The sequence below is a fragment of the Ischnura elegans genome, chromosome 10 (assembly GCF_921293095.1).
Source record: "Ischnura elegans chromosome 10, ioIscEleg1.1, whole genome shotgun sequence".
NCBI lineage: Eukaryota > Metazoa > Arthropoda > Insecta > Odonata > Coenagrionidae > Ischnura > Ischnura elegans.
The window spans coordinates 92,914,223-92,931,861 of record NC_060255.1 but is presented as its reverse complement, the minus strand read 5'-3'; the positions used below and the strand labels follow the sequence as shown (position 1 = coordinate 92,931,861).

At 39.0% G+C, this 17,639-nt stretch overlaps 1 protein-coding gene across 1 annotated transcript in view; it reads left to right on the top strand.

Annotated features, from left to right (window-relative positions):
* LOC124166758 (aldehyde dehydrogenase, mitochondrial) overlaps positions 1-8,814 on the top strand; it is a 30,493-nt gene extending 21,679 nt beyond the window's left edge. Inside the window, exons 8-10 of the mRNA XM_046544432.1 lie at positions 2,037-2,201; positions 5,428-5,585; positions 8,428-8,814. Coding sequence (XP_046400388.1) covers positions 2,037-2,201; positions 5,428-5,585; positions 8,428-8,575 — 471 coding nt within the window. The 3' untranslated portion in view covers positions 8,576-8,814. The remainder of the gene's footprint in view (positions 1-2,036; positions 2,202-5,427; positions 5,586-8,427) is intronic.
* Positions 8,815-17,639: the final 8,825 nt, after the last annotated feature.

Genomic DNA, 17,639 nt, shown 5'->3' with positions numbered 1-17,639 from the left:
CGAGAACAATAGAATCGTGTTTCGGGCCCTCCTTTTTCTCCCCCACTGACCTTTTTTTTCCTAACAGCATCGAAGTTCCCCATTTCTGTGGAGGTCAACCGCTGCATGAGTCATCTATTAGCACAAAAGGTGTCGAAGAATGACTTTCGTCAATTGATGTTACACCTTTGTTGGATTGAAATATTAGTAATGTGCGCGTAATTTCAAAAAGAATAAGACCAAACACGACGTATTTCTGAGTTTATTTAAGCATTTTACGCAACGAAATAAATGTCAAAATACGACGGAGACTTAGCATTCTGGCGAAACTCGATATGAGCAGCAGAGCTTCTCGGAAGTTGACGCGGTATTTTTTTCCGAAAACATATATCAAGTTACAATTTATGAGTGGTGTTAAAATCTTTATTGTTACAGTCCCAGACAAAGGGATATTTTCTCAGAATATTTGGTTTCTCCCTGATAGCAATTCCAATTCATCTTCTTATCTCGTGAGAACTCCCAAAGATGGACTGAAAATAATTCAAGAAAATCCGGTGGAAAAGAGCTTGTATTTTGCAAAATGCCTCAGATTGTCAGCTAGCACTTGGCAGCAGGAGTGGGGGTAAAGCGATGTTAGTTGAATTAATTATATGCCCAATTGTTTCCATAAAATTAAAATATTCATTAATCAGCTAAATTCCTGTTCGAATCATTTAAAGGAAATCAAAATTACTCCCCAAAATCTTGTGTTGCCTGCTGCATAGGCAACCGAGTCAAACATTCCAGCATTCATCATTTAGTATTCGAGGTATTCGAAATTCGAGGTATTCGAATATTCGAGCAATGATTTAATATTCGAATTCGATATTCGAATTCGAGAAATCTGCTATTCGACCCATCTCTAGTAAGAACCATATTATGTACTTTCAGTTGATGAAATGAGTTATTCCATGCCATTACAGAACTAATTTAATACATAACTCCTGTACAGGCGGTCCCCGACTTTCGTACACAATGCGTTCCCGAAAACTTGTACGAAAGTCGAATGTACGAAAGTCGAACCATTGACTTCCATACTACCTAATTAGGGATTACGTTCCAAAAGAGCGGAATATACGTACTAAAACCTTTTTTTTTCACGGAATTCATTTCAATTGACTTAATTTTAATAATATGTTAATAAAACTCCACAAATCATCTAATTTCTTTTGAAAATACGCAGAAAATGCAAATAAAAGTTTAAAAAACAAGAACTCCGTTGGCTATCGAGTGAAACTTCCTCTTGGCGTTTAAGTTGTCATTCCACTTATTACGTCCACTATAAATAAAAGGACATATCAAGAAGCATAACAAAATGTATTTGTTGAACCCGCACTCTGGATACCTTTTAATTTTTACACCAAAATTCGATATTTGGCAGGTGACATTCGTGATCGCGTATATTCTGCATGTTATTCAAAAAAGACAAACGGAATTCGGGTGATATTTCGTGCAATATCGTTGCTGAAGGTTTACATGAATTAAACAGCACTCAAACGAAAAAACACAATTAGAAAGAAGGTCTTACTAGTTTTATTGAAAGCTATTCGATGATGTCTAGTCAACTTCTTTTGAAAAATATCTTCAATGAAGGCTTTCTTCTTCTCTTGATAAAGGAGCCTATAGCAGGCAGTCTCTCTCCCAAATAAATCACCTAGATTAGAGTCAATTACCAACAATTCCCTTCATTATATATGTTCGTATTGTTTGCATATACTGCTGATACTGCCATTTGAAACAATTGAATGTTGGGATGCGCAATAAATATTGCGGGAATTTTAAAAAAATTACAGACCAACGTCCGAAAGTCCGAATTAAGCGTACGAAAGTCGAGTAAAAGGTGTCAATTTTGAACGTACGAAAGTGCAAATTGTACGAAAGTCGAGGACCGCCTGTATGTGGCTTCTTATACTTTTTTGGAATGAGAAAAATAACTGTGACCTATCTTCTGTTTGAGTATGCACTTACCATTTGCAATGTCCCTAAGAATTTTTTTCCACGATTTCTCTTATTTCCAGATTGATGAATCGCAGCTGAACAAAATTTTGGAACTAGTTGAGTCTGGCAAGAAAGAAGGGGCCAAGCTGGTGGCTGGTGGGAGCCGAATTGGCAGTTCAGGCTACTACATGCAACCTACTGTTTTTGCTGACGTCAAGGATGAAATGCGAATTGCTAAAGAAGAGGTAATTATGTAAATGTGCCTCAGACTAAGCATGATTTTACACCCATAAGACAAGGTTCCGTAATGTCACCACGAGATAGCTTTCAAACTTTTTTGTGTGAAAGAAAATGAATTTTTAAGGGATAACTACAGTGCAACCTCGATAAAACGAGATCCCACGGTGCTCCAATAAACACTCCCTATAGTGAATTGTCGCTTTACTGGAGGTGGAGCAAATAATAGCCTATATACCTGTTGCGAACAGTTATACAGGAACAGGAGTGGTGCGGCGACAGATAAATTTTATCCGATAAACGTAAGCATAAATCCAGACGAAAGGCGATGTTTTTTTGCATCACTAAATTTCCTTACTCAAACAACGACTAACTATTCAAACAATTTATAAGCGCCGCACTGAATAAAAATCATGCAAAGCATTGTTTTGTCAATCATTATGCCAATGCACAACCGACGAAGCCATTTTTCTATGCACTTAATTAGTGCATTTACGTAATCATTCTATTATTTTGGTATTTTCCACTGAAAATTCAAAAATTAACTTTTAAAACTGTATCGCGGTTAATTAATGCCTCAAATGTTTCCATTGGTGTATGTTTATTGTTCCTGTACGTTAAGCGGCAGTTAAGTGAAATAACGTATTGCATTTGTTTCTGCAGTCGAAAACGGTGGAAGGTTATATGACGTTCCTGCCTTGGAAGACTTTTTGTATCATATATATATATCAATATTTTCACCAAAATGAACTACTTATTTATCGAACGACAGTTAACTACATGAATTTAAGACTGACCACTCCATGTTAACTTCATTTCTAACAGATCGCAAGAAATTACAGAGATAAGGGACTCTAGGTGAAGGTTTTCCGGAGATCTCTCCGGCGAAACTCTCGCTATGGCGAGTGCCAACACCAAAACGGCCTCGTAAAAACGAATTTTTTTACATGCTTATTATAGGGTCAATTGACGGTGCATCGGCTATCTCTCGTAATATCGGGGGTCTCGCTATAGCCCGTACTCGCTTTAACGAGGTTCCACTGTAGTATAATTTTTAAGAATAAAATGCCACAACAGAAGGAGCTACATTTTCTATGAAACCTTACATTGCATCACTCAGTGTGTGGGGAAACTTTAGATCCATCCCTGCATTGATCCCTGGCCCCAAAAGAACAGCAAATGAATGGAAGCAAAGGAATATGCACTTATCCTGAGAATAATCCATTGCACTAGCAAAAAATCTCATTCCATCTGCAGCAAGGAGTAACATATCAGGGTTCCCCCTCAACCGTGAAAACCTTAAAACTGTGAATAAGTATGATTTTTGTCTACCGTGAAGAAAACCTGGAAAAAGCTGTGAATTTCATCATAAAACCTTAAAAAAATCTCTCAAAATTGATTTTAAAACTACGGTTGACGGATCGAAAGAAAAATGGATTTGTCGATCATATTTCAAGGTCACACGCAGACACTGTTCACGTGTTTAGGTGCACAAGTATATTCATAGCGCAATTATTGGTTCGTGTACGATGACGACACATTGACCTTAAGCCTGTATCAAAGCCGGAAGTGATAATAATATTTAATATTTATTATCCTGGAGACATGACATGAATGCATAGGACAGGTCAAGATAAGAGAAAAAAGAAAAATAAAAAATAATCACACACAAAGGCACAGCAGTTCAACATTACGAAAAGTACTCATCCACAGTATAAAAACACTTTGTCATAAGAAACTTCCTCAGCTGGTATTTGAAAGCCGACAATTTTTCAATGTTTTTTAAATGCCTAGGAAGGGCATTGTACATTTTGATGCACATCACTCTTGGACCTAAAGAAGAGACCTTAAAATTTTGCTGTACAACATGTAGATCTGATGTCTGTCTAGTATTGTGTTTATGATAAGACTCATTTTTACTAAACAAAGATGAATTTTCCCAAGTAAAAACCAGAGTACAATAAATATAGATTGATGGCACAGTAAGCAAGTCTAATTTTATAAAGAGAGGTCGGCAATGGCTCCTGAATAATCTGAAGTCTGGTAACCGAAGTGTTCATTAACCCTGGCGAAAATCCAGACACTTCTTAACTTCCCAGGCACCCTGGTCCCTCTATTTTCCCACTCACAGCCTTTAGCCGGAGCTGAATTTTGCAAACGATATGTGACGTCAGGAGAGATAGCACTTTCATTCCTGCATTTGCATTCACAGCGTCTGTTGCGTTTGTTAATTATTTAGTTGAAGTGCGGTGGCTGATTGTTATGCGATCAATATTTCTGCCTCAATTGGCTAATCAACAAACCGTGAATTTGACGACATTTGGACCGTGAAAACCTGGAAAAAACCGTGAATTTTATAATTTACTTTTGAGTGGGAACCCTGCATATGAACAACTTGCTACTTTTGTTGTGGCATTTTTTATTTAGTCATGTGGCGACAGAAATTCAACTTAGCATTTCCTGTGAATATTTAACAGTAGGCTTATGGAACCAAGGTGGTGGCCTTACCACAACCCGTAAAAGATGAAGCTACATTTATGTTTCCCACCTTAGTACTCTCTCCAGCCTACTCTGTCACAGGTTTTCGATAGGTTTGTGTATGTGGTAGGGTAACATAGTCACCAATGTATTTGTTTATATTTCTCTCGAAACATTGGGCAGTGAAAGCGGAATTTTTCATGCTTTCTTTAACTATTTAATTTTTTAAAGTAATGGACACCATGAATCTTGGCTTGGGGCAAAAGATATTACATATTATATTAGAATTTCGATTTTGTACTATTGTCTGCAGGGATGCCGACTTACAAAAAATATTGGAGGGGGGGGGCAAAACCGGGGATCTTGCCCTGGGAAATTTTATAATTAGTGAGTTTTAAGTTTTTTTTAAGCATTTTAGAAGAGTCATATGATCAACATTAGAACCCTTATAACTCAAATCTCGATATCTGGACACTCCGGGGAAAATCGACAAGCTTGGCACATTTTTTTCCTCACACCCATAACGAATTTTTGAGGGGGCTCGGGCCCCCTCAGGCCCCATGGAGTCGGTGCTACTGATTGTCTGTTTGGTATTGATAATGACGGCAAAGATGTTGAGACTAGTTGGCCAAGTTAGAAGACTTGTGGTACAATGTGTGTTAATAACGTTTAATGCATAGGCTTTCCACAGAGTAACACCTGAATCCCTCAACTCGATTAGATATTGCATGCTCATAATTCATTTCAAATTTGCAGATATTTGGGCCTGTTCAGCAAATATTGAAATTTAAGGATATGGATGAGCTCATTGAAAGAGCGAATGCGACACCTTATGGTTTGGCTGCTTCTATTTTTACCAAGGACATTGAGTCTGCACTGTATTTGATACAAGGCATCCGTGCTGGGACTGTCTGGTAAGTTTTTTTTTAGTAGCAGAATTCAGTGAATAGAATAATGCAGTTGTATTGGACTAATGCTTGATTGGTCATTCAAAAAACTTGCTTATTAGCAGGATGCTTGAAGACAAATATCATTAGAGGAGTTCAACGTGCTAGTAGAGCTCTGCCAAGCCAAACTGCATGCAATTATAATTTAAAATTTTTTGAATTTTAACTTGACTTAAAAATGCTTTTGTGCCTTCCCCTACTGCAATAAATGATTGGTGTCTCTTACATGTTAGTGTTTAAAGGGACAATATGTTAGGCAGGTAGTCATGATTGGACATTATGCCTCTCCTCCTGAACTTAAGGCTAAGTGCACATCTCGAAATTAACTGTTTTCATGTTCCAAAGAATAAGCTCATGTTGTTAGCATAAGTAGTCATTCACGGTGGTTATTATTTAAGTATTCGGCCGGTTGAAGACCGACATAAATATTTTGCACATCTCCACAGGGTGTTAATTCAACTCAAGGCCTCTACTCCCTTTCATAAATTAATTCAAGAAATCCGCGGAGAGAAAACCATTCGTCTTCAGTCTTTGAATTGGACTTGGTCTTCGGAATATGACTGTTAGTCGCATAATATGCTCAGCAGTCCATAACACCTTGTCCGGTTCAGTCCTCAAATTTCCACAGGGATGAAAGACGCCTCTGCAGCTTAACTGGCTAAAGTACCTGGCCGGAAACAGATAGATCTGGGTTCAAACCCCGGTCAAGGTGAATGACTCTTTTCTCTGTGGATTTTTTGCACAATTTGTGCATTGCATTTGACTCTGTAAAGTTATCACCGTGGCTAGTCCCGGTATACTTAAATCAGTCAAGAGAGAACACCTCTGTGTGTTCAAAGTTTGGGCTTTGATCTCCGGCTGTGGCAATGTTTGCACGATTTGGACTGCTAGTCACATAATGTGATCAGCAGTCGATACTGCCTTGTCAGGTGTAGTCCTCAAATTTTCACAGAGGAGAATGATGCCTCGGTAGCTAAACTGGCTAAAGCAATCCATCGGAGATGGAGGAGTAGAGTTTGAATCCCGGTCAAGGCGAATGATTTTTTCTCTGTGGATTTTTCGCACAATTTGTGCATTGTGGGTGACTCAGTAAAGTTATCACCCATAATAAAATGGAGGACTAAAATAGAAATTGTTTTATTTTTTGCGAAGACCCGAGAGTCTTGATAGGAGTTGAGAAATCTTGAAGGGGTGAGACTTCTCGAGTCTCGTCAAGACTCTCGACACAGGTGAGACTCAGCGCGCCGAGAGTCTCATCCTGACAATGCCGAGAAATGAATGTCTCATACAGCTCTACAGCCCACCCAGGGGCCGTATTCTGTATCTCCAAACCGATTGGTGCGGCACCGATTCGTTGGGTGGGACGTCACACCGACTCGTTGTGCGATTCTTTATGCACCCGATCGGTGCGGCACCGGCAAGAAAATGGGAGATCATTGGTAGCCGTACCGACTCTAAACAGGTGTTGGGACAGCCACCGCTTAGTGGGTTTCATGAATTCCCTAATGCGCATTGCACGTTTTATTTTGTTTTCACCTCACCACCGAGTAAATAATGAGGTTTTCCGCAATTTTATCTCTTTCTCCCCCTTCGAATAGGCCACTATAATTCCCTGTGTCATCATCTATTGATTACCTTGACATAAATATAAGATATTTGTTAATAAACATGAGGTTTGCCATCATATTATGACTTTCTCTCATTTATGTCATCACTTTCATTCGCTTGGAATAGGATTTATTTCTCTCTATCATCATTTATTTACTCCCTTGGCATAAAAAAAGATATATTTGATTAAATATGAGTTTTGCCGCAATGTTATCACTTTATCTCACTCTGAATCAGCTACTACATTTCATTTTATCGTCAGCCATTAATTCCCTTGACGATAAAAGAAGATATTTGTCAAGGGATCGGTGCGGTACCGACGAAACACAGAATACGGCCCCAGGTTAGATTCGAACCCGTGACCTCTAATGTGGCAGGTAATGACTTTACCCTGCCTCCACTGAGGCCGGCAATGTCTAAATTTGCTATTGACTTCTGTTTCGTTGCACAATAAACAAAGAGTGGACTGTAAGGTTGATCCTTTAATAATGACAAACGAATGTTATATTTCCAAACTATAAATATTGTTGTCTCCCTAGAGACCACCACGGAACATACAGACATCGATCCCGGTGGCGGCGCTGCAGACAACGGCCACTCGCCCTCTATTGGCAGTTTTGCAACACAATAATCCAAACAACTTCCTTCCTCTTATTGGGTTGTAAACAGAGAAGTCATATATTATTGCATTATAAAATTCGAATTAAAATAAGTGCATTTTGCCAATGTTTTATACAGTCAAAAAGTAAAATATAAAAATCAGTTGGAGAAATCAGGAAGGCAGAGATGTAGGAGGATATTAGGCTAATGTATGGGTTGAGGTACAATTCATAGGAGTCAACAGAAAAAATATGGAATATTAACTACCAGCCAAGTCTTCATAGGTAAAATATCTGTTGAGCAAATTTATGATACGTTAAATGGGCCAGTTTTTTTTCCCTAAGCCGCCTTATAATTCAAAGATTTTTAGTGGGGTGTATGTAGGATTACCCTGGATTTTAACCCAGGGCCAAGTCAGGAGAACAGGGTCAGCAACCAAGGGCTTCTTGGCTATCTTGCAATTTTCCAAGTTGAATTTTTTTCTGACAATTCTTTCCCCGAACCATTTTGATGGAAAAAACTCAAAACTTAAGTGCTGCGAATGATATTTTTATTACTGTTTGTATAAAATCTCTATCCTAATTTTGCTTCTGGCTTTCAGGGTGAATTGCTCAAATGTGCTGAAGTCGCAGACTCCTTTTGGTGGCTACAAGATGTCAGGCTTTGGAAGGGAATGTGGTGAATACGCTTTGCAGTCGTACACAGAAGTGAAAACAGTGACAATACGGTCACCAATGAAAAGCAGCTAGTAAGTGTAGTTCCATTCCCTTTGAACATCACAAATGAAATGACAATATTCTACTGCAGATAATTTTTTAAACACTTCAACCTATTACTTCCATTATCTGTGGTTTTCCTTTTGTCAAAATTATAAGCCACCTTAAAAATTGCTGCCACAGTTCCTTGTTTGATGTATTTTTGTAAATTTAAAAAATATATATGTTAAACACCTTCTCATCCTGAAAAATAAAGTGAATATTTTTGTATATTTCCATGAATTTCATTCACTATAAATCTTTAAATTAAATTTAAAGCCTTCTAAACGAAACGGTGTGGAGTAGAGGAATTAGAAGTTGTTTTTACTAACTTTATCATGAAAGAACAACAAAATTACTCTGTATTTTTCGTTACGTTGCACTGTAGAGGCCATGGCAACGATTTGTCGAGATTAGTCTCAGGCATGAGAAAGTTTCTAATTCGTGCTGTAATTGGTATTGAAATCATTTAAAAAAATACAATCTGTGAAAATTAGCTAGCTAGCAGTAACATATTTTTAACTTCCATGTCTCTATGATTTATTTCCATATTTTTTGCCTTGGCTTCTACAGTATCTTGCGGCGAAAATGTTTTGACCTGGTCATTTCAAGGAGATATTTATATGTGAGAGATGGGGATGTGAATGTGTTGTGGGTTACATACTCCATGCTAGGGATTATAATGTAAAAATCATGCTACAACCGTAATGTTATCCTTGGGTTTTGTGAGAAGGATGCTGTTTTTATGATGCTCGCAGATACTAGAAGCCGTTGAGGCTCATCACTGCCAACTTATCGGCCGCTCCCAGCCACAAAGTAGTTTCTCAAAAAATCATTCCATTCAGGAGTATGTTGAATTTCTAATCCAGAAAATCGTATGCGTAAAATTTAGCAATGTAATCATATCTGAAATTTCGTCCTTATAATTGTACGTCAGAATGCAAATCTACAAGTCTGTATCTCGGCTGTCTGGACTGACTTTTTGGGTTACGGCTGGCTCTCTGGACTCGTATTCTGACGTATGATTTTATGGATGAAATTTCAGATATGATTATATTGCTTAAATTTAACACGTATGATTTTCTGGATTAGAAATTCCAGATACGCCTGAATGGAATGATTTTTTGATGCACAACTTCGCGACTAGGCGCAGTTGTATCCAAAATTGAAGTGTTTCACACTGTGTAAATGATCCGCCCGTGTTGAGGTGAATACCAAGCTCTACATAAAGGCATGTATTGTCGCTTGCTTGGGCACATTCCACATCTGATTCATCAGTGCAGTGGCATAACTAGAAATATGCTTTAGGGGGGGGATGAGAGGGGATGGGGAAGGGTGACCTCCCACCCCCCCTTTTAGGAAAATTTTGAATAAATGACGTGCCTGCAAATATGTACATTTTACATAATTTAACGCTTTACCCTTTCGCGCCGAATGCCACACCTGTGCGGCGAGGATTTTCTTCCATAAACAGCGAATGCCACACCTGTGCGGCATTAATTATCCTAACCTAAGCAACGAATGCCACGCCTGTGCGGCACAGTTCGAAAAAAGTGACGGTGGCGGACACAATAGACCCACGGACGCGGTCGCTCCTCGTGATACGCCTTAGCGCGAGCCCAGTCCCATCTTCGGCCGCTCAGGTCGACCCTTTCTTATCCTCTCCATGTGGTCAACTACTGTTATTTGCAGTGTGTTTTCCAAAACTATATTTGTTGCTTACTTTTGATATCTATTGCAATAAATGGATTCATCTTTTTTTGCTGACCACATGGAAATTTCAAACAAAATTCTAACGTTAATATCAACGGAGTTATAGACCAACTAGTAAATATACTAAATCCGTCTATATCAACGTTAGAACTTCGTTTAAAATTTCTGCATGCTCAGTAAAAAAACACAAAATTAATTTTGAATGTAAAAAATCGATGCGAACAACAAATATTTTCATATATTTTGCATTAATATTTTAGCCAGTTGACCACGGACTCGTGTTTGGAAGGGGCTTTTAATCCTTCTAAGGTCTGGGACAGAGGCCGAGGAAAGGGATCAGCACCCCACTGAGTTGGGTCCAAAAATAGTTAGGGAGGGAACCACTGCCTTCAGTCGACGCGAAAAAGCTTCGTACAGTGGAGTAAAGAAAACTTTCAAGAGTCTCGTATTGAGGAAGAATTTCCCTCAACGAAGGTCCGGCGCGAAAGGGTTAAATTTGGGTTTCATTAAAAGGTTATGCTAAAATTTAAGATTATTTTTATTTCTCCGAGGCTTTGGGGGGGGGGGATCTATCCCCCACATCCCCCCCATAGTTATGCCACTGCATAGGTGTGCACAGCATCCTACTGCAACCAAAAATAAGGTTAACCTCAGCTTTTGTAAGGTAGTAGAAAAGTGTGAATAATTGAAGGTGCCACCCTGTAAACTTCAAAGGCCTGCAATAGGATTGGAAACTGCCTAGTTTTTGCCCATTACAATGAAACAGTTGTGTCCAACTGTATACATGGCACTTCAATCACCACAAGTTCCTTTGATCAACGAAAACAAAGTAAGGTACGTCATCGCCTTGCTTAAATGCCACGTGTTCTGGGGCATGGACCACTGACACATGGGCCCCATGTGTCAGTGCTGGAGTTCGGGGATATAGGATTTTTTGGGTTTTCAAGGCTCAAAAACGGCGGTTTTTGGCTAATTCTTTGATAAAGAAAGGCACTGCTGTGTATATGTAGTCGGTCGTTTTGTAATTAAAAGTTTTATGATGGTCATCTACAGGGGCGCAGCTCGGAATTAAGGCTGGGGGGGGTTTAGGTGCAACTAATACTGGGGTGTGTGGGGTATGGAATACTCACCAGGATAAGCGGTAGGGGCAAGATTAATAAATTGCGGAATTTTAAGATAAATGGTTAAAAATGGTGAGTTTTACAGCTTTCTGAGGGATATTATGTTAAACCTTACACTATTCTATTAGTAATATCAGTCCAATTAAGCAAAATGGAGCTCTGGGGAGGGTTTATCCCCCAAAACCTCCCCCTCGCTGCGCCACTGGTCATCTACATCGACATACTACCCTGCATGCTGCCTCAAAAGGCGTGTGGCTGGGGATGTCCGGACACTTCTTCTGCTACTTCTCCACTTCAGAAATACTTCAGCTGTGGCGGCTATGTCACAAGTTCTACAACATTTCGAGAAAGTAAGTATTGAGATATGAAGTAAATTTAACTTTATAATTACAGAAAATCCTAGAATATATTACTGGAAAAGTAACTTTTAATGTTTAACTCGTTTACTGCAGTGTGACCCACCAGTGGGTCGAACTGGACTTCCTCCATGCGCAACGGAAAATCTATTTTTGAAGTGATAACTTCTTATGTCGCCTTGAGCACTTCTGTAGATGGGTAAAAGACATTGGAGTCACGTCACCGTCACCATCACCACTACTAAATATGTAATTGTATATTCTGTACAACCACTTTTGTGGATGGGTAAAAGTGAAAACTTCTCATGGCACGTTGAGCACTTTTGTAGATGGGTAAAAGACATTGGAGTCGCGTCACCGTCACAGTCACCGCTACTACATATACGTATAATTATCTATATACACAGTATACTCGCTATATACACAGTACTTGTGGAGGGGTACAAATCATTAGGCTCGCATCACCGTCACCAGTTCATATTCGTACAGGAGAGTGTACTCGATACAAGAATAGTGAAAGTTAGTACAATATAACTCAATTTCTTTTAATACGTTCAATTTGAGTAGCTTATTCGAATGTTGTGCCATAAAATTAATTTATGAATTTGAAGTGTTTACATTTATATACATTAGAAATATAAAAAAGGAAATACATGGAGAAATTTTTAAAATAATCTTGTACAAAATCGCAATAAATAAATATTTTACTTTATTGTATACATGATTCTACTTTCTACTGATTAATAAAACATTCCATGAGAAATTATTCCTTACATTCAAAAATGCTCACATTATTTCAAGTTTTCACTTCTGTCGGCACTCCTGGAGTGCAGCTTTTTTCCCTCATTTTGTGGCTGACAACATTTAGTGAAATAAGAAGTTAGAGACGTAAAACTTGATGTGTCTATAATAGGGTAGTTTCCTTCATCAAAGAAAACTAAAGGCATTGATTGCGATTCGTTACCAACCATTCGTGTATTCATAACATACAAGTTATTTGGTTTTAGAAATCCCAGTTTAGACGAATGGCAAGGGTCAATTTTATCCTCATTTGAAAAAGGCCAGATTGGCGCCCATGCGGTGCCACTTCACGTGACGTCACAGGGACCTAGTTTCTATACGAGTAGATAGGAGTTCTACATCGTCTGAGATTACCAATGCATGCATGAGGCACAAACCTCAGGGAAACCTCTTAATAATCACCTATAAAAATTGCCTAAGGTCGGAAAGTTCCCTTCGTTTGATAGGGTATTAATAATCCTTATTTAAGCCAAGCGCTACCTGCTTGCAGCCTGCATTGTAGCGTTGCTCATAGCCTTGCACCAAGGTGGCGTCACTCGGCGGCAGCTGGGACTAGAATGACGTCAGGCGGGCTTTTCCCAGCATTCATACTAAGCCGTCGCGTTTTCGCGAGCTTGAAAATTTGAACTTTTCATTTAATCGCGAAAAATAGATATCGTCAATGAAAAAATCTATAAGCGTGAAATACGTTCTCAAGGAATAATAATCTTTCGATTTAGGCTGTAAAAAATAATAGGAAACCACCCTATTGGCTGATGAAAGGTGCTAACAATGGTTTCGGCGACGGAAAAAGGGACGTGCAGAGTGATGGAAAAAGATATGTGATTTACATCCCTGGAGCCATCGCGGAAAGTGATTGCTTGCAACGGTCATTTTCCGCCATCATTGGCACGATCGCGAGAGCTATCGTTCCGAAGTGACGGGGAAAATGATCGTGTGAATCAGGCCTAACCAAAGTCCCTTGTTGGCTCATGATTAGAGATGCGTTAATATCGCAAATGCGATAAATACGATATAGATGCGATGTGCGCAAATAAATGCGACATAGATGCGATGACTGGACTTATACGATATTTTAACGCAAATTTGTTTTTTCGACGGCAAAATTCGTACATTTTGTGCCGAGCGCAGTTTAAATACTCCGCTGACACTCACCGCTTAAAACATGTGAGCGAATGGCCACCTGCTAGTTGGCTGGGACTCGTGGCCCCGAACTACAAGTGGGCGCGGGCAAGCTACACCTCCGCCACTACACGTCTTATTCTTTAATTTGTTGTTGGTCTACAACATAATTATTTAAAATATTCTGTATTTTGTTATATAACTGTGTTTCACTACATTTTATGGTCATCTACCACATTATGAAATTAAAAAAATAGACGCTACAATATGCTATAAACTGTTATTGAAAGTGCGATAAAATATAAATGAAAATGCGATTTTCACGTATCTCTACTCATGGTTTTCGCAGTGGCGGCTCGTGAGTCAAATGCTGGGAGGGGCACACTTCACCGGGAGGTCAAAGTTTTTGAATATTTTGTGCATTTTAGTGAGTTTTTAAGTCTATCTAGGTGTTAAATTTGTTTAATTTAAAATAATATAACTTAAATATTTATAATAATAAAATTTAAACCAAAACAAGGTATTCTGCAACACTTCAGCACCAAGTAAACGCCAGATTATAATGCCGCCAGCTGTAGCGGCGATGTCATCTCACTAGATACGTCGCTCTGCGCATGCTCGGGCGGCGTCCCAAGACTTCCATAAGGCACAAACTTCGCGTTTGAGAGACGCTAAGACGCGTCATAGCACCAGCTGCCCTCACCATTACTACTCTACATATAACTGCATGGCGATGGATTAGGACGTTCTGGCCAGCGCACCGCGGCTACTAATGCGAACTTCTCGCGCTATTTTTGCGTGTTTTTCCTACATTTTCGATGTTTGCGATTGAAAAAAAAACACTTTCTTTAATCAGATGTATAATTATAATTTTATGGGTATTTATTTATTTTTTCCTTTTTCAAATCTTTGGGAGGGTTGGCGTCCGAGAGTTCTTTAGGGCAAGCCGCCACTGGGTTTTCGGCGTGATAATAAGCCTGTCTATACTTAAGAATACCGCACGCGTCTTGAGAGTCCTCTGCTCTGCCAAATTGGTATAAATCTTCCGAAAGCTCTTGCGCAGTCGAGACGTTGGCAAATATTTACTCCCGAAAATATCGCCGACGCAGTGTCATAAACCCACGGCGCTCCCGACCTTCTCGTTAATCGTCGCAGGGAGACAGGCGGAGCTGGGAAGTTCCTTCGGATGTGAGCGATGAGACGTGTTTCGTGAGGAAACCACGCGGACCACGTCTATGTTGTGTCTGATTTTTATAGTGAAGGGCCTGTCGAATCGTACACATGTGAAAATCGTATTTAATGCATAAATTCTAGAATTTCTAATTTTTTATGCGTAATGAGGACCAATGCCTCTGTTGACAATCCAAATTTTTCTACTCCGAAAGAGCAAACTGCGATGGTAGCCGAAATCTGCAAATATTTCGCATTTATTTTAGACATTTGGTATTTTCTCCAGAACCATGTGTCATTTGGTGTAATTAATTACTATGCAATTTTTGAAGGTGAATAACTTTTACCCAAAGGGGGAACTAAATCAGCTGTGTACATTTTTTAGGTCCGGATATTACTAGCTCTTCAAAAATAAGCCAATTAGTGCAAAAAGTTAATTTTTTCGATTTATTCAAGCCAATTATAAGGCCAAGTACTTGCCCAATCGGAAAGACTTTAATAAAATTCATTGTTAAAAATCCATCCAGTCAAGAGAATAGCTACACCTTGATATTAAATCCATATGCTGGGCCAGCGGGTGTATTTATTATTCAGAATTATTTTGCTTTCTCTGCAAAAATTCCTGTTGCCTTATATAAAACGGAATTAATGCGATTAGAAGCTCATTTTTCGTCGACCTTGAGTGCGGCGGACATTCAATGCTCCTTGAGGCTGGCGACCACATTCGCGTGTTAATTTAGAATGGAGGAAATACTCCAACGCGGAAATATGTTGGAATTTTTTACTCTGCGATGTAGCTCTATGCAGTCACTTCAAGAAGTGGGGGATTACGGGGGGGGGGGGGGAGGGGGGGGGACGGCGGGAGCCCCCCGCTCCATAATTTATAAAAATAAATTCTGAAATTTTGTTCGAATTTTATTTTTAGAAAATCTGATAAAAATGAAAAAAAATATATAAGCTAATTAGTGATTAAAGATTAATGAATCCCATCGCTGGCTCCAAATTTGATGTTAGAATTCAAAATATGTCAACTCCTGTAAAAACCGAGGATGGTTGCGATATGAAGTGGAATTTGTATCTTCTATCGGTCAAAAAAGTATTTCCGAAAATGGAGTGGCGCCACTTTCGCTTCCAAGCGAAATTTGACTTGATCAATTTTTATACGTTATCTCGGCCAAGAGCATGCATGAAGTAAGGATAGCGCTCACTCTGTAATTCCCGGTTAGTGCAAATCGGCGGCACTACTCTCTCACGCAATAATCTGGAAAATTAGTGGTAATAGGGTTGTTCAAGCCTATCAGAACGGTCTAAAAAAACGAATGTATATCACTTCTGATGTAATTTCATTTCGATTGGGATGAATGACAGATGCGTTGAAAAAGTAATGATGGAATTATTAGCAATCAAAATTCGAACAATTTTAAACGCCGCCAAAAACGGTCGGCCATCTTGAAATAGAGGTGATGACGACACAAGCCTGTACGGCTGGCCTGTACCCTCGATCGCTCGATGCCAAGCTGAGTACTCTGCATGCCGACTGGACATTTGCCAAGGTTTTTCCTTATTTTGAAATGGCCTATGTTGTGCATGAAGCTTCCGGATGGATCAAGGCGACATGAAATCCATTCTTCAAGTTAGGCAGGCAACGTTGACAGGAATTGAAAGTTTTGTATAGCTGCATTTGCTAGGAAACTACGTGCTGTGAACTTTCATTGTGCCTCTAGTGCAAGTGAACACAATTTGTGCCCTTAATGTACCCTTAAGTGAATGATTGCATATAGACGATGAAGTAAAGAGTGAAGTGAGTTGTGAATGTAACTGCTTCGACGAAATTATTTATTTCTTCCATGCTAGTTCAATCAACCCTATACATTTCGATCTAAGGTATCTAACTATTGCCCAGGGGATATGTTTCATATTTGATCTAGTTGTGCTTTAGGGATACATCGAACGCATATTAATTTTCAATCGTTTGTTCGCTTCTAAGTTCCGTTTGATTTTATTACCTATTAATTTTGAGCATTCACGAGTGTTTACATTTCACGAATTTCGTTGCGCTGTTGTTTGTTTTTGTTTTGGTCATATTTTGGTTACGGTACGGTTGGAGTAATAGTGAAATTCGAAGTTTTTTGATGTTACAATAACCGGTTTAGCTATTTGTTTCAGCCTATTCATTTCATTGTCCTCGAAATGTCAATGTGAAATAACGTAAACTGATTCTAAGTCGTTAGTGATGAGTGAGAAGTGAGGTGTGGAGAATCTTTCGAACTTCAAGGAGTGCAAATTCTTTTAGCGTGTGCAGAGTGATTGGGAAACCGATTACCATGTTTTATATTTATTGTGAGTCAAGTTTTTCATTGAATCAGTTGATTCGGAATATACTGATTATATGTATCAAAAAGACAACTCGTGAAATGTGTACGTTGTAGTGCTATTATGATATGATGAGCAATAAATATGTACAAGTAAGGGTAATTTTGCTTATTATTACTCTTATTAAAGGATAAATTTGGATTTTCTTTAAACACTGATCTGGCGGCAGACGCTGGAGATCTTGAAAAAAAGTGGAATAACCCTGCTGAGCCACACAACAACACTGCAGTAGGGCATCTACAGGCTTGTGACGTCACACATCAATTCAAGATGGAAGTAGGGCTTTTTGGCGTAACGTAAAATTTGTCACTGTTTAAAGCCTTCTCTGAACATGTACAATGAAGAAAATAGCATAATATTATTGTCATTGCTCCTTCTGAAGCACGATCTTTCGATTTCTTA